At 38.5% G+C, this 24,773-nt stretch overlaps 1 protein-coding gene across 1 annotated transcript in view; it reads left to right on the top strand.

Annotated features, from left to right (window-relative positions):
- The window catches only part of Srp72 (signal recognition particle 72), a 41,118-nt gene extending 17,816 nt beyond the window's left edge, over positions 1-23,302 (top strand). The window contains exons 4-12 of the mRNA XM_068382901.1: positions 7,884-8,001; positions 8,306-8,502; positions 9,157-9,427; positions 9,696-9,899; positions 13,019-13,183; positions 14,522-14,680; positions 19,129-19,304; positions 20,631-20,837; positions 22,548-23,302. Coding sequence (XP_068239002.1) covers positions 7,884-8,001; positions 8,306-8,502; positions 9,157-9,427; positions 9,696-9,899; positions 13,019-13,183; positions 14,522-14,680; positions 19,129-19,304; positions 20,631-20,837; positions 22,548-22,680 — 1,630 coding nt within the window. The 3' untranslated portion in view covers positions 22,681-23,302. The remainder of the gene's footprint in view (positions 1-7,883; positions 8,002-8,305; positions 8,503-9,156; positions 9,428-9,695; positions 9,900-13,018; positions 13,184-14,521; positions 14,681-19,128; positions 19,305-20,630; positions 20,838-22,547) is intronic.
- Positions 23,303-24,773: the final 1,471 nt, after the last annotated feature.

Below are 24,773 nucleotides of genomic sequence, written 5' to 3'. Positions count from 1 at the left end.
TACAATACAGTACTGTAAATTTTTCAATATTAATCTTACCCGATGATCATGTAGCCGATGATCATGTAGCTGTCAACTCTGTTGCCCGACAGAAATCTACGGTCGGGATACGCCAGCGATCGCTATACAGGTGGGGGTGTACACAACAGCGCCATCTGTGAGCAGGTACTCAAGTACTTCTTGTCAACAAGAACTCAATTTTTCCTCTGTCGTGCCACCGGCTAGACCTACTTGGATACGCTGTTGATTCTGGAGTTATTGTTCACGATTTGGTGATGTATTTGCTCTAGAGTTTAGCCTTCGCTATTCAGGAAGCTTTATCATTAGCTTAGCAAGCTTTTGGAATTAATTTGATTTAATTATGGTGACGAAGAGAGTATGGACTCTCTTTCACTTTTAAATGGCCGACCCTTCCCTTAGACGGAAGTGTTGGTGTCGAAGAGAGTATAGACTCTCTTTCTCTTTTTATACCCACCCTTCCCTTAGACGGAAGTGTGTTTAGGTTTTTGGTAATTTTGCTTAACAAAGTTATAGATTTATTTTATATCTCTCCGCCTTTTATAGGCCTCTTCGATTAACTTATAAAAATTAATTTTTATGTTTGTTTATATGCGACCTTTCCTAATAGTAGGCGGTCCTTACTTGGAACCGAAGTTAATTAACATTGAGCCCGTCATATCGTTTTTCCTGTTAAGAATTTATGCTATTTTAATTTTAATGTTTTTGAAAGAATTTCTTTGATAGTCTCGTACTGTTTTCAAAGTTGAACTAACGTTTTGTTTAGTCTCCGCAGTTGTTGACGTTCAGAACGTTCAACTTGCGCTCTATCGTTACGATAGAGAGAGAGAGTATTTCACGGTTTCACGTTGCAGTAAGAGTAAACCGATTCTAGCGTTTTGTTCATTCTTTCTTAGCTTAAATGGTTTTAATTCTAATAAAGGAACTTTTTATTTGGGAAACCTTTCAGTTTTTTTCCTTTAACAAATAATATGTTTTAACGATATATATAATTGGGCTCATCTCTCAGGTTCTAAGTCAAGAGAGAGAGAGAGAGAGATAGAGACGGAGGGAGAGAGAGGAGGATAAACGTTTCGTTCAAGCGGGTAACGTTGTTCTCGTTTTTTTTGCTCTTCTCCCTAGTCGCTATAGGGGAAGAAGGTAAAACGTTTCTAGAGTTTTATTCTTGTTCCCAGGCTTTATGCGGTGAGAGATTTTAAACGTAGTTTATTTGATCTAGTGTTTAGTCTCTTTTCCAGCCACTGAATTCTTTATCTTTCATTATGTTTTTCTGTTACATTGTAATACTGTTTTCGCAATTACTACCTTTTAATGAAGGATAGGATTGCGTGTTTCAGGTACAAACCACTTAAAGTTTCGAGTTCAGTGAAATAAGTGCAAACAGAAAATCAAAAGTGATAAAGTGATATGCGCAAAGTGTTACAGTGTTGCGTTCGAGGGTTCGTCTGTTCGTGCCAGTTGTTCACCTAGTCCGATACCTCTTACAAGCTCCCAAGCCCAGGGGAGAAGTAATGTCGAAGGACTTATGGGTTCCACAGGCCTTGATCAACGAACAGACGTTTCCCTCTGTGGTTTCGGGTGTATCTACACACGTTGCCGACGTGATCACCCCACCCACACAAAGACGAGAGAGCCCATTTATTCCTCGTCTGCGGAAGAGGTTTCTCGCAGAAACCATGGACCAAATCTTGCAGCTTTTAAGTGCAAGTCGGTCCCTTCCGCGCAAGTCCAACGGCCTAGGTGTAGCCACTGGGTCAGTTCGGACTTGCTGCAGTACGACAACTGCACACCTCCCAGAGAGGCAAGGTGGTACCGCAACAGGCAGTAACTCCGTCTGTTGCCGCACCAGCGGTTTTAGACCCTCAGTCACAACGGACAGTAGCTCCGTTTGTTGTTGTCTTTCATAGACCCTAGTGGTCCATGCTGCAGACTATACAGTCTCAGCTTGCTCCTTCATGCAGGAGTATCATGCTGGAAGGTTGACAATGCACCTGTTAACCTACAACCCGCCGAGGTTGTGCGCTCAGCAGATACTGCGGCTGCCTGCTCCCACCCTCCACCTGTGAGAGCTCCACCACCGATGCGCAGTCCACCCTGCCAGACGCATGTTCTTGCTGCACCATCTGCTAACATGCGTGAGCTACCGCATCAGCAGTGGGAAGGTTCTGTAGAGCTGCCGGGTTCCAGCACTATGCGGCATTCTCCGCAGCCCATGCAGCATGCTCTGCATACCTTACAGCATGCTCCGCATACCATGCAGCATGCTCTGCATACCTTACAGCATGCTCCGCATACCATGCAGCATGCTCTGCAGACCTTACAGCATGCTCTGCAGACCATGCAGCATGCTCTGCAGACCTTACAGCATGCTCCGCATACCATGCAGCATGAGCCGCATACCTTACAGCATGCTCCGCATACCATACCGCATGCTCCTCAACCCACCGCAGCCCCTCCCACGCTCCAGCACTCTGCTTTTGTTGTTGCCAGCTCCCACACTCCGACTGCGGAGAAGGTTGACGATGCACCCGTGGGCCTACACCTCCCACGGTTGTGCGCCCGGCATGGCTTCCTGCTCTCACACTCTTGTTGTGAGAGCTCCTCCATCCATGCACAAGTCAACCCTGCCAGATGTATGATGACTCCCACACACAGAGCACTCCGTTGCCGTGCGTGAGCTACCACAAGCTGCCGTGTTTTGACACGGTGTGTCAGCCTCCGCAACACACTGTGGTTACCGCCACTCGCCAGCAGCAAACTAGTCAGTCAGGAGTTGAGGCTTCCCCACACAACTTTGGTTGTTGCCAACTCACAAACTGTCATACAGTTACATGACGTTGCCTTCTGGTCTGCTACTTATACACCAGTGCTGTATGTCCTCACGCTCCTGTTGTGGTTGACAGTTCAGTTTTTGACAGTTCACAGACTGTCAAGCAGTTTCATAACGTTGCCTTCTGGTCTGCTGCTTTTGCACCAGTGAAACCCTCACTGAGAGAAGGTTCCTGTAGATGAGAAAGTGCTGTTCTCCCTCCTTCTGATATTCCCTTGAGGACTCTGTCATTTGGAGAGGAGCCTTAAGCTGCTTAGCCTCCTATGGACTTTTAATTAAGCATAACATGCTTCCAGGGAGGGTAAATGGTTCCGCTTCAGTCGCTAACCCCGTCTGTTGCCACACCTGCTCCCATAGACCTTGGGCTTTGTTGCAAGACAGGCAGTCCAAGTTTAGTCCTTGATAGAGGATTTTTTACGGAGTCAGTGTGTCACTGGGAAGACGTTCAACAACCAGCAGAGGTGACTTGTTGTGACGCAGTGCGGCAACCTCAGCAACCCGATAAGGAGTTGTCTGTACTACCCAGACAGTCTAGACAGTTTCGGGTTGTCGCTGTACTTCCTCGCTTCCCCATGGTTGTCAGTTCACAGACTGTGCAGCAGTACCATGATCTTGTGTCCGGCTCCGTCACGCATCCACCAGTGCGACCGGATTCAGCGAGTCAGACGTTGCCCACTCCGTTGCCGTTTCCTCATCAGTTTCAGATGAGGACATGGCTGAACGAGAAGATCAATCCCCAGCCCTGCTATCCATCCAGAAGATGCTGAAGAAGGAATACGGCCCTGTCAGGCTGTGGATGAGTCTGGTTAGGACACTGTCATCCGTGGTGCATTTGGTGTCACTTGGAAGACTACACCTCCGTCCTCTTCGGTTTCATCTAGCTCTTCACTGGAAAAGGACAAGACGCTACAAGCGGTCTCGATCCCGGTTTCCGGAAGATAAGTCTGGTCTAACCTGAGGAAAGGACTTTATCAACCTTTTATAGGGTCTTCCCCTGACTGTTCAGACTCCCAACCACGTTCTCTTCTCAGACGCATCGGACGTAGGCTGGGGTGCGACCTTAGGCGGTAGGGAATGCTCGGGATTATGGAACTCGCGTCAAAGGACAATGCATTTTAACTGCAAGAAGCTTCTGGCAGTAAGTCTGACCTGGAAAAGCTTCAGGTCTCTCCTTCAAGACAAAGTAATGGAGGTCAACACGGACAACTCCCTGCTTTGATGTTCATCTCCTAGCAAGGAGGGACCTACTCTCTGACATGGTGCGAGTTCGCTAGTGACCTCCTCTCCTGTTCAACAGGTCTTGACTTTTCACTAGTAACAAGTTTCTTCCAAGGCAACTTGAATGTCTTAGCAGTTTGTCTTAGTAGGAAGGGACAATAATTCCAACATATTGGACCCTCCACAGAGATGTATGCAAGAGACTTTGGGTCACTTGGGGCCATCCAACCATGGATCTCTTCGCAACCTCGATGTCCAAGAGGCTCTCAACAGACCCAGCAGTAGTTCTTTTAGATGCCTTTCTACTAGATTACTCTCATCTAGATCTATATGCATTCCCTCCGTTCTAGTTTGTCAACAAGGTACTGCAGAAGTTCGCCTCTCACGTTGGGACAAAGTTGACACTAGTTGCTTCCCTCTGGCCCGCGAGAGAATAACTTACCGAGGTGCTTCGATGGCTAGTAGACGTTCCCAGAACTCTTCCCCTAAGGGTGGACCTGCTACGTCTGCCACGCGTAAGAAGGTACTCCAAGGCCTCCACGCTCTTCGTCTCACTGCCTTCAGAGTATCGAAAGACTCTCGAGAACTAGAGGTTTTTCGAAGGAGGCAACCAGAGCGATTGTTAGAGCAAGGAGAACATCCACCCTTAGAGTCTACCAATCGAAGTGGGGAATCTTCCTAAACTGGTGCAAGTCAGTATCCGTATCCTCGACCAGTACCTCTGTAACTCAAATAGCTGACTTCCTCTTATATCTGAGAAAAGAGCGATCTCTTTCAGCTCCCACTTTCAAGGGTTACAGAAGCTTGTTGGCATCAGTCTTCCGACACAGAGGCTTAGATCTTTTTAACAATAAAGATCTACAGGACCTCCTTAAGTCTTTTGAGACCACGAAGGAGCGTCGTTTGGTTACACCTGGTTGGAATTTAGACGTGGTTCTAAGATTCCTTATGTTAGACAGGTTCGAACCACTTCAATCAGCCTCCCTGAAAGATCTCACCTTTAAGACTTTTCCTGATATGCTTTACCAGCTAAAAGAGTCAGTGAGATTCATGCCTTCAGCAAGAACATCGGATTTTCATCCGAAACGGCTACATGTTCTACATCTTGGTTTTCTAGCCAAACACGAGCTGCCTTCTCGGCCTTGACCAATATCGTTCGTTATTCCAAACTTATCGATATGGTTGGAAAGGAACTAGAAAGAGTATTATGTCCTGTAGAGCTCTTAAGTTCTTTTTTAAAAACCTTTATGAGGCCCGTCTGAAGCTTTATGGTGTTCAGTTAAGAATTCATCTTTGCCTATGTCAGAGAATTCTTTATCCTATTATTTTCAGACTGTTAATACGAGAAGCTCATTCCCTTCTGAATGAGGAAGACCAAGCTTGGCTGAAGGTAAGGACACACGAAGTTAGAGCTATCACAACTTCCGTGACCTTTTAATAAAATAGATCTCTGCAAAATATTTTCGACGCAACCTTTTGGAAAAGCTAATCAGTGTTCGCGTCTTTTATCTTAACAATGTCCAGTCTCTTTACGAGAACTGCTACACTCTGGGACCATTCGTAGCAACGAGTGCAGTAGTGGTGGGGGCTCCACCACTACAATTCCCTAATTCCAGAACCTTTTTAATCTTTCTCTTGAAATATTTCTGGGTTGTCCGGAAGGCTAAGAAGCCTTCCGCATCCTGGTTGATTTGGCGGGTGGTCAAATTCTTTCTTGAGAAGCGCCTAGATTAGAGGTTGTGATGAGGTCCTTTAGTATGGGTTGCAGCCCTTAATACTTCAGCACCTAGGAGTCGCTCAGCATCCTAAGAGGATCGCTAGGCTCAGTAAGGAAGACGTACTTAAAAAGGCAGAGTAACGGTTCAAGTCGACTTCCTTACCAGGTACTTATTTATTTTATGTTTGTTATTTTGAATAACGGCTAAAATAAGATACGGGATACTTAGCTTCTTTGTTAACATGTATGCTGGTCTCCACCCACCACCCTGGGTGTGAATCAGCTACATGATCATCGGGTAAGATTAATATTGAAAAATGTTATTTTCATTAGTAAAATAAATTTTTGAATATACTTACCCGATGATCATGAATTTAAGGACCCGCCCTTCCTCCCCATAGAGAACCAGTGGACCGAGGAGAAAATTGAGTTCTTGTTGACAAGAAGTACTTGAGTACCTGCTCACAGATGGCGCTGTTGTGTACACCCCCACCTGTATAGCGATCGCTGGCGTATCCCGACCGTAGATTTCTGTCGGGCAACAGAGTTGACAGCTACATGATCATCGGCTACATGATCATCGGGTAAGTATATTCAAAAATTTATTTTACTAATGAAAATAACATTTTCATAATTTTTTTTTCTAATTATCGTAAATGATAAAAGTCAAGAGAGACTTTAATGATTCTGAACTTTCATATGACCAAGTCTTATTTCATGAATAGTGATTACAAAATGTAATCGGTTTGAAATTAACATATTTTTTTATATAAAAGTTAGTATTTGGTACAACTTTATTGCTTCATGGAATGATGCAAAAAAAAAAAAACTGCTTGCAAGTTTAGAGGTTTAAAGGTCACTCATGAATGGCAGAGGCAAGAGACAGTGACATTGCCCTAGCAATCAGGACAATGCCCTAGAGACTGACCATATATTATATGATCAGCGCCCAAGCCTCCTCTCCACCCAAGCCAGGACCAGGGAGGGCCAGGCAGTGGCTGCCGATGACTCAGCAGATAGACCTATAGGCTCCCCAAACCCCCCAACCTTAGCTCACAAGGATGGTAAGGTTGCAGACACTAATGGCACTAACGAGTGAGCGGGACTCGAACCCCCGACCGGCAACCTGTAAAGTGTCATTATTATTCATCTGAGCATAGCTATTCTGTGATACTAAAGTTTGCTCTTGCTCCATGTTTTCTCATTTGGTTAAGTACAATATATAATTACATAGTGAAGAATTCTATTGGCTTATGGTGTTCAGTGCATTCTTTTGTTAGGTTCCACAGTTGATGGAAGATAATTTCACAATCTGGTCATAGCTGGAATAACACTTCTACAATACTGTTAACCCTGTTACCCCCAATGCAATTTAGAACTTTCCAACCCTTAACCCCCAGGTTTTTTCTTTTTCAAGCACGTTTTGCAATATTTTTCTTATTTAGATTGCGCTAACAGCCTTAATTTTTGTCATAGAGAGGTCAGGTTGGTCTCATTATTTTGGAAAATGCCTGAAGTTTCTCATAAAGTTATAAAGAATATGCCAAAAAAAAAAAAAAGCAAATAGCAGCTTTTTGCAACAACATACCAGTACGTCCATGGGGGTTAAGGGATGAGTTTTGTGAAACGTACCAGTACGTCCATTGGGGGTAGAACGGTTAATTGTTGAGCCATATGATGGAGAAGGCAAGACTAAAGAACTAACTGCACACCTATAGTCAATTTCTTTTAGCGATGCACCGACTCGCAGCGGTGCCCTTTTAGCTCGGAAAAATTTCCTGATCGCTGATTGGTTGGACGAGATAATTCTAACCAATCAGCGATCAGGAAACTTTTCCGAGCTAAAAGGGCACCGCTGCGAGTCGGTGCAAATCTGCCTCGATAAAAGAAATGGACTATAGTACTATGTAGAGGATGGTACAGTCTAGGAAAATCCAAATGTAAAGGATAGTCAGGATTATGAAAAATCTTCAGCAACCTGCATAAAGAACTAACAAACAACGGTGCCAGAGATTAATGTCAAGATCATGAATACGAAATGTAATTAACAATATGTAAGAAGACAGTTCTACAGTATAGTTTCACAGGCCAATTTTACAGGTACAATGACTGCTATGGCATCTACAGAGATATCATACGAACTACCAGCGACGACTTTGATCTGGAGCGTCAGACCAACATGACAGCTGTTGCTGTGAATCGTGCTTTTGAAGGAAATGTAAGTAGTTACCTAATTCTTATAATAAAGCTATGGAGAAAGAGAGCCAGGATTATCTTTTGTGGAATGGTTATCATTAGTTCTCATTGTTGAGAAATTATTGAATAAGGAAAACTATTTTGTCACTTTTTTTTACTAAATATTTTCATATTTGAACTTCAAATTAATATAGTTTTTTCACAATGCTGCTCTTAGCAAGCTTCTTTTGAGTGATGGAATCCTGACATTGATTAATTTGCACAAATTCTTCAAGTTATGACTTCTGATATTGTATTTCAACATTGTATTAATTCATCCACTGTAGAACGAAGAGGAAAATGTTGAAGTTGATGATGCATCATACGAATTGATGTACAACGGATCCTGCCAGTTACTAGCGTTAGGAAGAGTTGAGGAAGCACTGTCTAAGCTGCAGGCCACAGAAACTATGTGCCGCACCTTTCTGATGCAGGAAGAAGGTGCTACTGAAGATGAAGTAAATGATGAGGTTGCCATCATAAGGTAAGGTTTGAGATTTGTCAAAATTTTTATTGTTTGGTGCTACAGTATGTCAGTTATTTTTAAATAAATTACGGTAAGTATGTACAGTATATTATTGTTAAATGTAATGCATTGTATTTTTAGGTTCCAAAAATTCTTTTATCAGCAAGTTTCTACTGAGTAGACTAGGAAAATTGAAACTAGAATGGTCACTCGGTAGAGCGCATACCTTCGCCAACGCCACTTTTGTAACCAAGAAAACTAATGGTATTGTGGGTATTTGATCCCCAAACACATATATCACAAGATAGGCAATTGAATTATGCACATTTTGGCACTAGTTTCAAGCAAATCAGATAAAAATTGGCCACGATATGACCAAAAGACGTTTATGACCTTTTTGTAACCTTGGGCTTGACTTTCGACCCAATCACTCCCAAATCTAATCAAATTGTCCTTGGATCATTGCCAATCATACCACCAAATTTCATGAGATTCGGTTGAATAGTTTTTGAGTTATACGAATCACAAACACACAGACATACAAACATACAGCTATCAAAACATAACTTTCACTGCAACAAAGTTGGCGAAGGTAACAAACATCCAGAGAGAGAAATGCTGTATGAAAAAGTAGATTAGTGTCTGTATATTAATTATTATTCTCTTTACCAGGGTGCAACAAGGTCACTGCTTACAGGTTCTCGGGCGAGAACGAGAGGCCCTTAATATATACAACAACGTACTTAAAACTAAACCCGATGATCCAGCTCTCCTCGCCATCATAAACAATAATTTGGTCAGCATCAACCGAGCAGGAAATGTCTTTGACTCAAGAAAGCGAATGAAAACGGCCATGGCTCCCGGACTAGAGCACAAGTTAACAAGTCATCAGCAAGCCAGAATTGGTCTTAATAACTGTTTGCTAGCTTTTCATACAAATCAGGTAAGACTAGGAAGTGCCCAGAGACTTTTAATTTAATTCTCAATTTCATGTAATAGTTTACAAGTGCTATAATTTATTGATGCAGTTAAGTTGAAGGTCTGAAGCTTTAGTACTTATCAGGCTGGGTGGCCAACATAGAAAACATACACATACAATCAGTATGTACGTGTATACATACCATAATTTTCAAAATTGTAGTGCTTTATTTTATATGGCATATTTTTATAGTGCTAAATAAGTATCTCAAATATTTTTTTCAAAATATCAGGATGAAGTTTGCCGTACAGAAGCAAAACGCCTGGCTAATGAATACCCAGCGATATCTCTGGAGTGTGATGTGATCCTTGCAGCTTTACTAGGTCGAGAAGGAAAGACCACTGAAGCTCAGGAAGTACTGGAAAAAGTTGCCAAAGCTCACCCTTCAGAAGCAGTTAATATTTCCCTTATGGCTACTCAAATTCTTCTGAATCAGGTACACGGTTTTTTTTTTTTTTTTTTTTTTTTTTTTTCCAGTATTGATGTACACTAGTAACTTTGCCTTATGTTGTATGGGCTATGGTTTAAGATAGACCAGTAACCAACACTATACAATATTTGTTCATATGCATATACAAACATTTTGGCCTTTTAAATATGGGAATTTCTTCAGGGGAGGTTACGAAAGGCTGTAGTTAATGACCACTTTCTTTCAATGACTTCACTTTTGTCTTTGGTTTGGTGCAAGTAGTGCAGACATATAAGTGGGGATCTATTACAAAAGTATTGTTTTTGTTTTCTTTTTATGAAGAGGATGCAGGAATTACATCAATGACAGGGTAAGTGTGAATAATGCAGCCACTTGATGCCTAAATTGACGGTTGATCCACACTCTTTCATAGCCGTTTTTAATTGGCATGATTGTTTGCCATCATCTCAATATGCCAAGTGTAGATTGTGGCCTCCTGAATAATAGCAGGCATTTGCTTTGTGGAGGAAAAATGAAGCCTAAGGAATCTTCAGCGTCATCCATGACAATGTCCAAACTGATGCCAAAGAAGCGCTCTTCTTCTTTTTTTTTTTTTTGAGATAACAGAACACTTTACTCTTCTAAATATATGTCCTTGGATCAGTCCCGAGGAACTACATTTCAGGAGCCAAAAGAACCGGGATCTATACAGTATTTGCAAATTTTAAGGTGTTTAGTGGCTTGTGGAGTTCCTGTAGTAATCAGCGGACTCCAACACGCTGCACTTAGAGTTCTCCCATTGCCATGCAAATTGCCATTAATGAGCATTACCTACGGAAGTCTTGGTTTTCTTTAAGTATTTCAAGTTGTCTCTCAATGACTGTTTCCTTCTTACTGAGAGAATGCTGTGGCAAAGTCACTCTGCTTCAATATGGAATTTCTTCGATTATGAAGCCTTGTGACAGGCAAGAAGGCCCTCAAACTAAGGAAAACATTTCCCACAGTTCAACTCTAAATTTCTCTATACTGTTTTTCAACTTCTCAATCCTACTTCCGCCTACTAACTGTATAAGCTGTCGTTTTCCAAACTATGAGTAATATTTCCCTTATTTTTTTCATAGTTTGGTATGTAAGTGCCTTGGATATTTCCACATTCATTATAATTCAATTGTTATGTGAATGTCATAAATGATCACGGTTGAGAAATTATTTACATTTGAAGCTATATGTGAGAGTATTAGATGACTTCAGCCACCCTAAAGATGGTTTGGCCCTTTCTTGCTGAATTGTACAGAGGACAGAGCCATTGAAATCCAGGAGGATATAGCCTTTTGGATAGGACACGGATTCAGTCCATCATTACAGTTAGAGGGAGGAGAATTTCATGTTTACATTGTCTCACTTCTAACAAGCATGTTTAGTGCCTGTTGGTGGTATCTCACGTGTGTGGAGTGTGAGTGGACCATCAGTGAAATTTAATTTTACTGTACCAATTGTGAAGATTGTAAATCTTTTACCAATGTATGATACCTTCGTAATATTCATTTCACCACTCGTTACCCTTCCTCATGCTATGTCCAACTCGCATCATTTGGAAGCTCAACAAAATTTTCTTTTATTAACCTCCACTCCTCTAGATCACCGGTTTCTCTTCCTTTCATCCTGTCAGATGCCACTTCCAACCATTTATGATATTTACGTTTTACCGCTGGTTTTTTCAATTCTTCCACCTTTACTTTCACATTCCCCCATTCTATTTCCCCACTTTTGTTACAACTAATTTTGTGTCTATATAGAAAAATTATCAGACATACCATTAGCCATACCCCTAAACGTACGCATCTTTCAATGTTGCAAACACCCCTCTTGTTATCGAGACATAATCCATCAATTCCCTACCCTTCCATTTGCCACACTTACCCTTGTATACTTATATCTCTCCTCTTGAAAAACCACTACTTATCACCAGCTCTTGTTCAACACACCTCTCAAGTAGTCCAAGACCTGTTTATTTCAAAATTTCATCTTTTGACAATGAAAAGTTCTCAAAATATGAAATTCTTCATACAGTAATACTGCACTGTAAAGTATGTCATTAATTGGTTCCAGAACCTAGGGCATTACTGAACTTAATGGCTTGAAATTACCACAAACATTATAAAACTATCCTAAATAAATTACATTATTGCATATCTACAGTAACTATTGCTATTATTTGAAGTTTCAAAAATTTTTTATTTATACTTTTTAAATAATGAGGAATGCAATTGATATATTTGCTGTACATATATAATTATTTAACTTATGATTTGGCTGAAAAATACCAAAAGTACCAGGATAAGCTCCCTCTATTAGCATGAACAACACATGAAAAATGTACGTAGATATAGCCCTCTTTAAGGTATTAAAGAATTCAAAGAATTTTTTGGACTTCATTTACAGAATAATCAATAAGATTAATAAAATGTTGGTTGGTTATCTTAAGCTTGGTTCTGGGGTGAGGTTGGAGGCTATTGAGAGAGAAAGATAGTGGAAAGAAGACGTTTAGGAGAAATATAATATGGCTGGTCTCTCAGACCCTTTGAAAATCTTGCCCCTCTTCGTATTGATCTCGCTTATCTTTGACGACCATGCTTCTTCTATGAGCTGTGTGTGAATATGTTCTCATGTCATGAACAATTTTTTATACTGTTGGCCATGGGATCCCAATGGTACACCCACACTCTGGTACATTAATACTTTTTTTATCACAATATTCGTGCAGCATGAAACATGAAGTAGGTGATTGGTGGGTACTCAAGTATCTAGGGGACATGTGCAAATTGACTACCACTCTGATGTATATATATATTTCATTTTTTATGCAATTTTTGGAAAATTTTTAGATCACAGATGTGGGCTGTATATGAATGATGGGTTTATATGAAAAAGAATTAATAGGTGAAAAATATAAATAGAATTGTTTTCTTTTTTGTAAATATTTTTGCTCATCTCTTCCTCTAGATTTTTATTGCCCACAAAAGTTGAGTCAAGATAAATTATTAATTTTCTTAAAATGTGATTGTTCAAAAGTACAGTGAAAGTCTGTACAATAAGTCATGTGTGATTTAGAGATTTAATGCTTTTTTATTTTATTCAATTTCAAGGGTGACAAGATTGGAGCTTGTTCAATGTTAATGAACCTCGAGGAGATAGAGCGTTATAGGCAGGGTATTGTGTCGGCTTTGGTTACCCTTTACCTGGCTTCCGGTGATCGTGAAAGAGCCGCAAATATTCTTCGTCAGGCAGTTGAATGGCACAAGAAGAATAAAGTAAGTCTCATGTTTCTATTTAAGTTGGTGACGAGATCTAATTAACTTTATTAATGATAATCCCTTGAAATAGACTTATTTAAGTTAACCCTATGAGAGTCAAGTGTTTTGACTTAGTGGTCTCGTTAAACTATTCAATAACAATAATCAGATTGTCAAATTTTATGAAGCCTAAAGAATTATGTTCAAACAAGTTGTTCTGATAACTAAAGTGTGATGAATATTGTTAAAGTGTCTTGCATAATCATGAAATGGAATTATTTATTCACTATTAATGTGCTAAACACAGCACGATATTTTTTTTTCAAACAAGTTGTTCTGATAACTAAAGTGTGATGAATATTAAATTTTTTACATAATCATGAAATGAAATGATTTATTCACTATTAATGCGCCAAACAGAGCGCGATATATTGTTTTGCATACAAGTTTAAGTTTTGTTTCCGTACAGCTAGGAACAGTTTTCCTGCGGTGGTATTTTAATTTGCCAAATAATGTTCGTAAATAATTACAAGTTTATATGTATCTTATTCATTATCATATCTTTTACAAATTGATAAATATTAAAAGGAAAGGGTTTGTCTGCAGGATTGAAAATTTATATTTAGTATTAGATTTGTTGCTCATGTTTTTATTGTGTCTGCTTCACAACTGAAAAGCTTTGAGGAAGTTTCATATGTTCAGATTCTGAATTTTTGCCATTTATCGTATCCTTTGCAAAATTAATCGTTTAGCAATAATTCAGAGTTGACCTGTCATTCGGAAAACTTCCAGTTTTTAGCCACTTCATACACTGATGCATGATGAGGAGTCTGAACTTCTAAGGGAAGAGGGACCAGTGTTATAGCCTAAGCTTTTCCATTTTCCCAGTACCCCATAGCTACTATAGTCAATTTTTTTTAGCGAGGCAGAATTGCACCGACTCGCAGCAGTGCCCTATTAGCTCGGAAAAGTTTCCTGATTGCTGATTGGTTGGACAAGATAATTCTAACCAATCAGCGATCAGGAAACTTTTCCGAGTTAAAAGGGCACCGCAGCGAGTCGGTGCAAATCTGCCTCACTAAGAAAAATTGACCATAGTTATTCCCCATAGCCTAGTTTCTAGCCTTTACTGTATGCTATTTTCTTGTTAACTTTCCATTTAAGAACTTTATCCTGAAATTTTCACATAAGAAAAGTGACATAGTAATATAGCTAAGTTGAAAAGATTGTTACATTGGTATCCGTAAGTTACAATGTTACTCTACTTCAATATGAGATATTCCACTTGCAAAAATATAAAGAAAGGGTCCTTTGATGGAAAGGTTACTCATATGCAAATATTTCTACCATTCACAGACATCTTCAGTTCAATTAGCAGAGTTGTGGCGTCATGCTGCTGATTTCCACATACGAGGAGGCGATGCCCCGACAGCAGCTGCATCTCTGTTGGAGTTGAGAAAAATAAACCCAAAAGATGTTAATACTCTTGCTCAATTGATTACAGCCTATGCGCAGGTATAGTACATAAGCATTATTTCCTTGAATCTTACCTCTTGAATAGTAGAACGAGCTGTTAAGTGGAAGTGCCAACTTAACGATATCTTGGTGGAATAAGAAGAAAAATGCCTCCTCTCCTGTTTCATACATTTTTCCCTTCAAATTATCTCCCAAAATCTTCCCTATTTGCCAGAAAGAGACAGATATATATATATATATATATATATATATATATATATATATATATACAGTGAACCCTCGCTACTTCGCGGTTCGACAATCGCGGATTCACCACTTCGCGGGGTTTTCCCATAACCCATATATATATACATATCGCGGATTTTCCGGAAAATTCGAAAATACCGCGAAATCTGAAGACAACCAAATACGATATTTTGTTACCTGTAATTCCATTAATACTGTAATTAGTAATATCTGCTCTTACTGATTGTTCATTGCATTACATATGATATATAATTCAGCACAGAAAGAAATAAAACACGAAAAGAGAATGTGATCATACGATAATTCAGTACGTAGTAAAATTAAATCGAACATGAAACGCAAATCAGATGCAGTCATACCATATTAGAATGGTGTGTACTGTAATGGATGTGCTTCTTTTCCATGAATCTTTTGTATGTATACGTACGTAGTACAGTACTGCATCCAATAATATTCTTTGTTGCAAAAATCACATTTCGAATACTGTAAGCGTACGAGAGAGAGAGAGAGAGAGAGAGAGAGAGAGAGAGAGAGATAGAGAGAGAGAGAGAGAGAGAGAGAGAGAGGCGTAAAATAGCGTACGTAAATTTTTATTATTATTGTTATTATTATTATTGTTGTTGTTGTTAATAAAATTATTATTGTTATTATTATTATCATTATTATTATTATTATTACTGTACAGTATTATTATCATTATTTATTATTATTACGGTATTGTACTTAATCTACGTACGTTCATTATGCGCGGGGCATCTTCTATGAGTAACCAACGCATCATAGTACTGTAAGACGGGTTGTGATTGGTTCAAGCGCTGATAGATGACGAATCAAAACTCAAGTTTTGTTAGCTAGCCTGTGATTGGTGTTTTGCCCGCATCTTCTACCCGCAGCATCAAAGTTCTCGCGGGGCTGGATCGTTCATTTTCTCTTTCCGCGTATTGCTGAGTAGACGTTCTTAAGTTTGTGAAGTTTAATCTGTGCTGTGTGCGACTGTTTTAAGTTGAACTTTTTGTTGAACTTTCTGTTAAATCCTACTGTACAATGCCTCCCAAGCGTTCTGCTTCTAGTAAGGCTGGTAGTGAGCCTAAACGCCACCGAAGGATGATGACGATAGCTGAGAAGGTTACGCTTCTCGACATGTTAAAAGATGGTAGAAGTTACGCGGCCGCCGGCCGCCATTTTGGCATCAACGAATCCACCGTTCGCTATATCAAAAAGGACGAGGCGAACATTAGAAAGACTGCTGCAATCACCTTTAGCAGATCAGCGAAGCGAGTCGTTACAACGCGTAATAAAACGATCGTACGCATGGAAGGTGCTTTAGCTGTGTGGATTGCCGACTGCCGGAAGAAGAACAAAGCGTTGGATACGAACACCATCCAAACAAAGGCTTTGAGCTTATATGAGAATTTTGCTGCAAAGGAACCTAAAGACGACGACGGCAACCATGCTGAAGATGATGATGATGCAGATGATCCTCAACCAGGGACATCCACTGATTCCCAGCCTCAGAAACGTTTTTCCGCAAGCAAAGGATGGTTCGCGAAGTTTCAGAAACGCTTCGCCCTGAAAAGCGTTTCCCTGCATGGGGAGTCTGCTTCCGCTGACACTGCCGCTGCTGAAACTTACGTGAACCAGACTTTCAAGAACATTATCGCTGAAGGTGGATACAAGCCGGAACAAGTGTTTAATATGGATGAAACCGGCTTGTTTTGGAAGAGAATGCCGTCGCGAACTTTCCTGTTCAAAGAGGAAGCCAAAGCCTCTGGCTTTAAGGCATTCAAGGATCGCGTTACCCTCGTGATGTGTGGCAATGCTGCTGGATTTTTGTTAAAGCCGGGGCTTATTTATAAGTCGAAAAATCCTCGCGCTTTGAAAAATAAAAATAAGAATCTCCTTCCCGTGTACTGGATGCATAATCAAAAAGCATGGATTACGAAGATGCTGACCTCCAACTGGTTCCACCAGTGTTTCATCCCGCAAGTCCATGAATATCTCTTAGAGAAGGGCTTGCCATTCAAGATCCTTCTCCTTATGGATAACGCTGGTGGACACGCAACTGACCCTGTCGCGTGAGGGCGTTCAGGTTGAGTTCCTGCCACCCAACACCACGTCATTAATTCAACCGATGGACCAGGGGGTTATCAGGGCGTTCAAGGCCCTCTACACGAAGAATACCTTGGCGGACCTCGTTGCGTGTGTGGATGCTGCCCAAGATGACGAGGATGAAGATTTCAACTTGAAGGCGTACTGGCGGCAGTACACCATAGCCACGTGCCTGCAGAATATTCAAAAGGCACTTCAAGAGATGAAACCTGCAACCGTGAATGCGAGCTGGAAGAAGCTGTGGCCCGATATTGTTTATGACGACAAGGGATTTACTCCGTCGGAAATCCAACACTGCAATACGGAAATCTGTGCAGTTGGCTGCCATAATTGGAGGTGACGGGTTTGGCGACATGACGACTGAAGACGTCGACGAGTTGTTGGACTGCCATTCCCAGCCCCTAACTGACGCAGACCTCGAAGACCTGACGAAATCGGCAAGTGAGGAAGAGAGTGAGGGTACCCAGGAAGAGACCCAAGAAAATGTCGAAGAAACGGGCTTAACATTAGAACGGCTTGCCAAGTTCTGCAACCATATGAAGGAGGCGAAAGAAATGTTACAAGAGTGGGACGAGGATATGGTTCGCTCGATGCAATTCTCAAATAAGGTCGATGACATCATGACTCCCTACAGGATGCTCTTGGATCGAAAAAAGAAGCAGCGGCAACAACTTCCGATCACAATGTTCTTCCAGCCTCGCAAAAAAGAGCCAGTTCCTCCTGCTAGTACGCCTTCGGAAGAAATTGAAGAAGTTTCCCAGGAAGAAGTTGAAGAGGTGTCCCAGGAAAAGACACCTCCGTCTGAAGAGACGTAAAATACTATCATTGACTGCACAGTAGAACACATCATCAGCTTCATCATCATCATTTCTACTGTGCAGCAAATTCATCGCCATCGTCATTCAAGTTTTTCTTGAACTTCTTTCGTGGTGAGTACAGTAACAATCTTTATTTTTTACTTTAACCTGTTTTATAGTTTAGTAATGTACGTACTGTATGCATTAAGTTAAAGGGAAGGTTTTAAAAGTCTACATGTTGTAACCTATCATATTTATTTTGTTTAAAATTTACATTTACGTACGTAAAACAATCTCTCTCTCTCTCTCTCTCTCTCTCTCTCTCTCTCTCTCTCTCTCTCTCTCTCTCTCTCTCTCTCTCTCTCTCTCTCTCTCAAATTGTTTTCCTGCTTTGCTACGTACAAGTACTGTATAATTTATATTTGTAAGGTAACATATTTTGTAAATGCTTATACTGTAAATACTGTATGTACTGTATCATTATTTATCACTATCATCATGCGTGTTAAATGCCTTGTTTGTTCTGAGCGTGGTTGTTTACTGAGCGTACACGCCGTCGTTTCAAGCGGCGTCATAAAGAAAAAGATTTCATTTGGAAGTCCTAAGAAAAATACGTAAACTAAAACATTGGTAATAAAAAAATCAACATACAGTACTGTATAATCAATATAATCGATGCAAAAACTAACCTATACATATATGTGTACACTAAATGAGTTTTTTTCTTCATTATGATCAGAGATGAACGTAAACAAAACATTAGTTGCCATTTTTTATCGTGCTTTTTAGGTGTTTAGGAAACGCATGATATAAAATCGCCTTTAATATTTATGCCTGTTTTAGTTTAGGGTGCTGTAGTACATGCATTAAGTGTTCTGTACATTAAAGGGTGGTTTGTTAACAGTACTACGTACAAGGGAAAGTTTTAAAAGTCCGAATATACATGTTAAATAAATAGGTAAATATGCTGTCACTACTTCGCGGATTTTCACCTATCGCGCCCGCGTCTTGAATCTATCTACCGCGATAAACGAGGGTTCACTGTATATATATATATATATATATATATATATATATATATATATATATATATATATATATATATATATATATATATATATATATATATGTATATATATATATATATAATATATATAATATATATATATATATATATATATATATATATATATATATATATATATATATATATATATATATATATATATATATATATATATATATATACATACATACTTATATACATACATACATACATTTATACATACATACATACATACATACATAAGCCTAGTGAAACTATTTTTTTTTCAGTATGATGTCACTGCTGCTCAGTCATTATCTCGTGAATTGCCTCCTGTGAACAGCATTGCACCCGATCTTGATGTTGAAGCTTTAGAAGCCTCTCTTGGTCAACGATACTTCAAGAAATTGCACCAAGGACGTGGAGAAGCTTCACCCTCTTCTCCTGCCTCTCCCAAGAGTGCTGTGTAAGTAAATTACTTTTATAATACTTGTAATAATTAGTAATTTTAGGTGAAATTTATTTTGAGGGATTTCTCAATGAATTCATGAAGAACAGCCCTGCCAATCCGTAACAGAAGTGTACAGCACTTGTACTGTACTTCATCCGGAGACATGTAGGTATGTGGTTCCTATAGAATGATAGCTTGCATGTGCTTTTTCATGTTTGTTACGTGTATAGGGAGCACCAAAAATGGGCTTGACACAGAGTTTCTTGGTACCAATTAATGATGTAGGGTTGGGCAAAACTGTACAAGTTGATCATTTGGTACCAATTTAGGAAATTATTCATGAAAATTCACTGATACATATCTCAAAAAGTTATATATAAAAATTGGCAAAAAGTTAAAGTTTTAAACATAATGCAGAGGCGGGGTTACTAATTATTATTGTAGATGCAGTGGAAAGTCCCTTCCTCACCACGAGACTTTTCATTTTGAAGGCATGGAAAATTATCATTTTGATTTCTTACTAAAATAAAAAAGAGCGAGTAAGATTGAATGTATATAATATCTTTTTATGATATATTTAAATAGTTTTCTAAAGCAAGACACTTTTACCCTTCCAAATAGGAGTTATCAAATAAGATATATTATATGAATTCTAACTATTTTTTTATATATATCTATAGAGAGAGAGAGAGAGAGAGAGAGAGAGAGAGAGAGAGAGAGAGAGAGAGAGAGAGAGAGAGAGAGAGATTTCTATCTACATTCACCCATAAAATTTATAATTTGGACTTCCACCCATTTTAGGGTGAGTCTCTGTGGTAAGAGCTCAGATTTGCATAGTTAGGAAAAATGGAAATTACTTCCAAACTTGCCCTTTTCATATAAGTATTTGTTACATGTTATGTGCTTAATGGCTCCAAATCCCATGACAACGTAAATATAGAACTAGACTTAAGAATATCCCATGTTCTTCTCTTGCTTATCAAATTAATGGTTTTGCACTCAGAAGTACCCTGGACCTATACTAGGAAACAGTTTATTAGGAAGTTTTTATTAAAATCAAAGTAGATAAGTGACATACCCATTTCAGAATTGTTTATTAGAGTAAAGTACAGTTACTGGTTTTTACTAAAATGTAATTTTCAACATACTGTATTTATCAAGCTTAAGTATCAACTATAAATTTTTTTCATAGTTTGTTTTGAAAAATTAAGTACTTTCTGTAGTTACGTGTGTATTTTGAAGATATTTACTCTATTCACATTACAGGAAAATTTATTTATTTTAGAAAAACTTTTTCATAAGCCGTAGATAAAGTTAACTGTTGAGCCATAACTTTTACAGGACTCCTGCTGATGTTAAGAAAACAAAAAGTAAGAAGAAGAAGAGAAAGCCAAGACTCCCTAAGGACTATAATCCTAATATAACACCTGACCCTGAGCGCTGGTTACCTAAGTGGCAGCGTAAAGGATATCGCAAGAAGAAGGACCGTCGTGCCAAGGAAGTCATGAAGGGCACACAGGGTGTTTCAAGTGAAGCTGCAGATAAGTTGTAAGTATCTCGCTTTCTTTTTTAACATGTTAATATCAAGAACTATGTGGCCTTTGCTCGAGTTGAATGTTTGTCCATAGACAGGGTATAAGTATAATAAAGATAAAAAATATTAATTTCTATCCTCTTTGTGACTGGTGTCTAAGATAGAGCAATAAATTTTCTGAAGTTTCCCATTGTTGATGTTATTACTATTAATGTGTAGCTTAACTGGACCACTGGGTTAAGTTCCTGGACTTACAAGACTGACTTCTATGATTTGTTCTTAAACAAGAAGTAGAAATACAAAGCTATAGATTTAAAGAAGTTGAACAGTTATCTGCAAGAGATTTAATTGAATATTGTTGAAATGCAAATACCACTGAAGCTGTGAGTCAAAAGGATTCTATAGAGAATTGTGTTACACTCTGTGGTGCACTTTTCATGATACTGTATGTGGTCCATACATGATGAGCACCTATTTATAAATAATGTACATTCCTAAGTCGATACAAAACTTCCGAGTCATTTACTGTATATGGGTTTGCTCCTAAGTTGTTTTGCTGCAACCAGAAAGAAAAAATGCATAACTGGCAACCATAGATGGTTACCAGACAATTCCATGGCTGGAGAACACATTCATGCCTCTGAGAAGCTGGGCCGCTCTACTCCTTTTTTGCTGTCCTGGACGGATTTCCCTTCCACGTTATAATCACAACTCCACGCTGGATTATTTTTCCCTTTTCAGTGTGTTTGTGAGATGAGTGGCTCTAGTTACTAGATTATCAGGAATTTTATACTACTGTGATTTTAACTTCATTATTTTCAATCTAAAATATATTTTATCTAGAATAAAATTATTCAAGCTTATGGTAAAATAATAGCAATCAAATTCTAAAAATCCTACTTTATTTCGTTGGGAGAGAGAGCAAAAATTAGAATCTTTTCTTATCAGTAATCATATATTACAGTATTTTTTATCATGCATTTTCATACGGTTAGTTTATAGCTGTTATTATTGGTTATCACTTTGACATATAAATACATTTATATTCTCTCTCTCTCTCTCTCTCTCTCTCTCTCTCTCTCTCTCTCTCTCTCTCTCTCTCGTTAACATCAAGTAATGAGTGTCCAGTAATTTCTGTTCTTTTCTCGTTTTCCATCAGTACAATATAGCAAATGCTTATATAGTACCGAAATATAATGGGTCATAGAAAGGCATTTTTTTTATCTTCATAAAACGTATCACCTACAGTTTTTTTTTGGAGCGTCTGGGGTAGTTTAGAAATTCTATTTGATTTTTACAAAAATTCCTCAAAAGCACAATTTATAAGCTACAAAAATTACTGGAAAATAAAAGGTCAAGTTTGAGGCTAATTATTATTGTTATTACTACTAGCTAAGCAACAATCCTAGTTGGAAAAGCAAGATGCTATAAGCCCAATGGCTCCAACAGGGAAAAATAGCCCAGAAAGTAAAGGAAATAAGGAAATAAATAAACGATATAAAAAGTAATGAACAATTGAAATAAGATATTTTAAAAACATTAAGAACATTAAAACAGATATCTCATATGTAAACTATAAAAAGACTTATGTAAGCCTGTTCAACATAAAAACATTTGCTGCAAGTTTGAACTTTTGAAGTTTCACCGATTCAACTACCCAATTAGGAAGATCATTCCACAATGAATTATAGTATCTGCATTTTTCAAAGTTCATCTTCTTTCAGTGACATCACAAAGACAGCCGGAACTTATAAGACAGCTCAGGCCGCACCAAGTCCTCAGCCAGAATCTGCTGGTATCCGTAGAAACTTGAAAAAGAAGAGCGGTGGTAAAAGTAAGAAGAAAGGTGGTTGGTAAGACATTCTTTGGTTAATATAATATGTAAGCGGTTTTTTCCACCTCTTCTCTCTAGATTGTGCATTTACATCTCTATTTTCCTACATTTATTAAAATGTAATTTTTCCTTCTGAATATCTTAAACAAAATATTTTTTCTTTATTTTAACTTCAAAAATTTGTTACTGGAGACTTCTTTACCTTGGTTTAAAGTTTTGGCAATATTGTACTATGCAAGTGAAAAAATTATTAGCATTACTGAATCTGCCATACAGTGCTATGATATGTTACCTTATACTATTTGAAAAGCAGTTTTCTTCATTGGTCATCAAATAATTCACTATATTACTTTTTTTTTTTCATTGATACTTTAGATTATGCTTCATAGACTTGTTACATAATTAGGACAACAAAATTGAGATATTTGATAATGATTATAACATGCAAGAAGTGTAATTTCAGGATATTTCAGGTATCCTTAATTTTTATATTGGTCCATAATTATCTTCACTTATATGTATTTTTTACCTTATCTTGTTTTTTTATACTTTTAAAAAAAGTGTTTCACACTGCTGTATATAATTTGGAATGAAGCTTACATATGTCAATCCAAGAAACTGCAACGATAAAATGGAATGTTGATATATTAGTGTTTTACTATCCTCTGCAATTTTCAATGTAACTATTCCAGTGTGTGAGATTTTCAGTCCTTATCCCATTACAACAGTTTTGACATTTCTTTATTAGCACTTGAGTTGCCTCGATGCATTTTCTACAACTTTCTATAGAAAGCTTATAAAAAAAGTTAACTGTAACCTATGTACTTTCAAACATATTTGAAATGCTAATTTAAAGCAAGCAGTTGTCCTGTCGGTCTTGAGTAATTTCCAATTATCTAAGCTAAGCATTGGTTTAACCAATTGAGTAAATGTGCGACAAAATCACACACTGAGTTAGATTCTAGTCAGAGGAAGGACTTAAAGGTTTACTTAAAAAAGGGATACAGTAGTTCAGTTACTTCGATTTCTGGGGAAATTTTTCTGGAAAGGAGTGGTAGGTGAGCAAGAATATAACCACCATGTGTGCTACGTATTGTAGAAAACGACTAAAAGGACAGCTGCTGCTTTGCTAGATACACTGCCAATAATTAAAAACAGCTGCCTTGCAGTTGGACTATTTATTAAAAAGTTAGGCCCATCACCAATGACTGAAAAGACATGCAATCGGTTTTTCCTCATCCAAATTATTAACCCTTTTACCCCTAAAGGACGTACTGGTACGTTTCATAAAACCCATCCCTTTACCCCCATGGACGTACCTTGCATATTTTTGATAATTTTTTTCAGAAACTTCAGGCATTTTCCAAGAGAATGAGACAAACCTGACCTCTCTATGATGAAAATTAAGGCTGTTAGAGCAATTTAAATAAATTATATTGCAAAATGTGCTTGAAAAAAAATAACAACTGGGGGTAAAGGTTTGGAAAGTTCCAAATAGGCTGGGGGTAAAAGGGTTAACCATGAGTGATGCTTGTAGATATATGGATGCAGCTAGGACATCCCCTATAAGCAATGTGTTAGGATCCCCCTGCTGGTGTGATAAATGGATGAGCGGTAACACAGGGTTCATAACTGGGGCCAAATAAGTTACAGAATTAAAGATCAGAGCAGGTACTTGTAATGAAAGTATTTAAACAGAAGATTGAGGGAGGCAGTGGATGTGATGGAGAGGATAGATATCCTGTGTGTACAGAAGACAAGATGGAAAAGAAGTGGAACTAGGGATATAAGCTCTATTACAGTGGGTCACAAGAGCGAAAAACAGAGTTGGAGTCTTAATAGATCATAACTGGAATGAAAAAGTAGTAAAGTAAAGAGAATAAAGGATAGACTTTTAAAGATTCAAATGACAATAAGGGATCAGATAGTAAATATAATTTCAGCATGTGTCCTTTAGATGAGATGTGAAGAACAATAAAATGAATTATTTAGACAAAAGTTTTAGGCAGCAATTAGAACATTAAAAGAGAACGAGAAGCTAATCATAGGAGCAGACATGAATGGCAGAGTGGGGAAGAGAAGGGATGAATATGAGGAGGTATATAGAGGCCATGTG

The sequence above is a fragment of the Palaemon carinicauda genome, chromosome 11, assembly GCF_036898095.1.
Source record: "Palaemon carinicauda isolate YSFRI2023 chromosome 11, ASM3689809v2, whole genome shotgun sequence".
Classification (NCBI taxonomy): Eukaryota; Metazoa; Arthropoda; class Malacostraca; order Decapoda; family Palaemonidae; genus Palaemon; species Palaemon carinicauda.
This window is presented reverse-complemented; position numbering and strand designations above follow the sequence as displayed.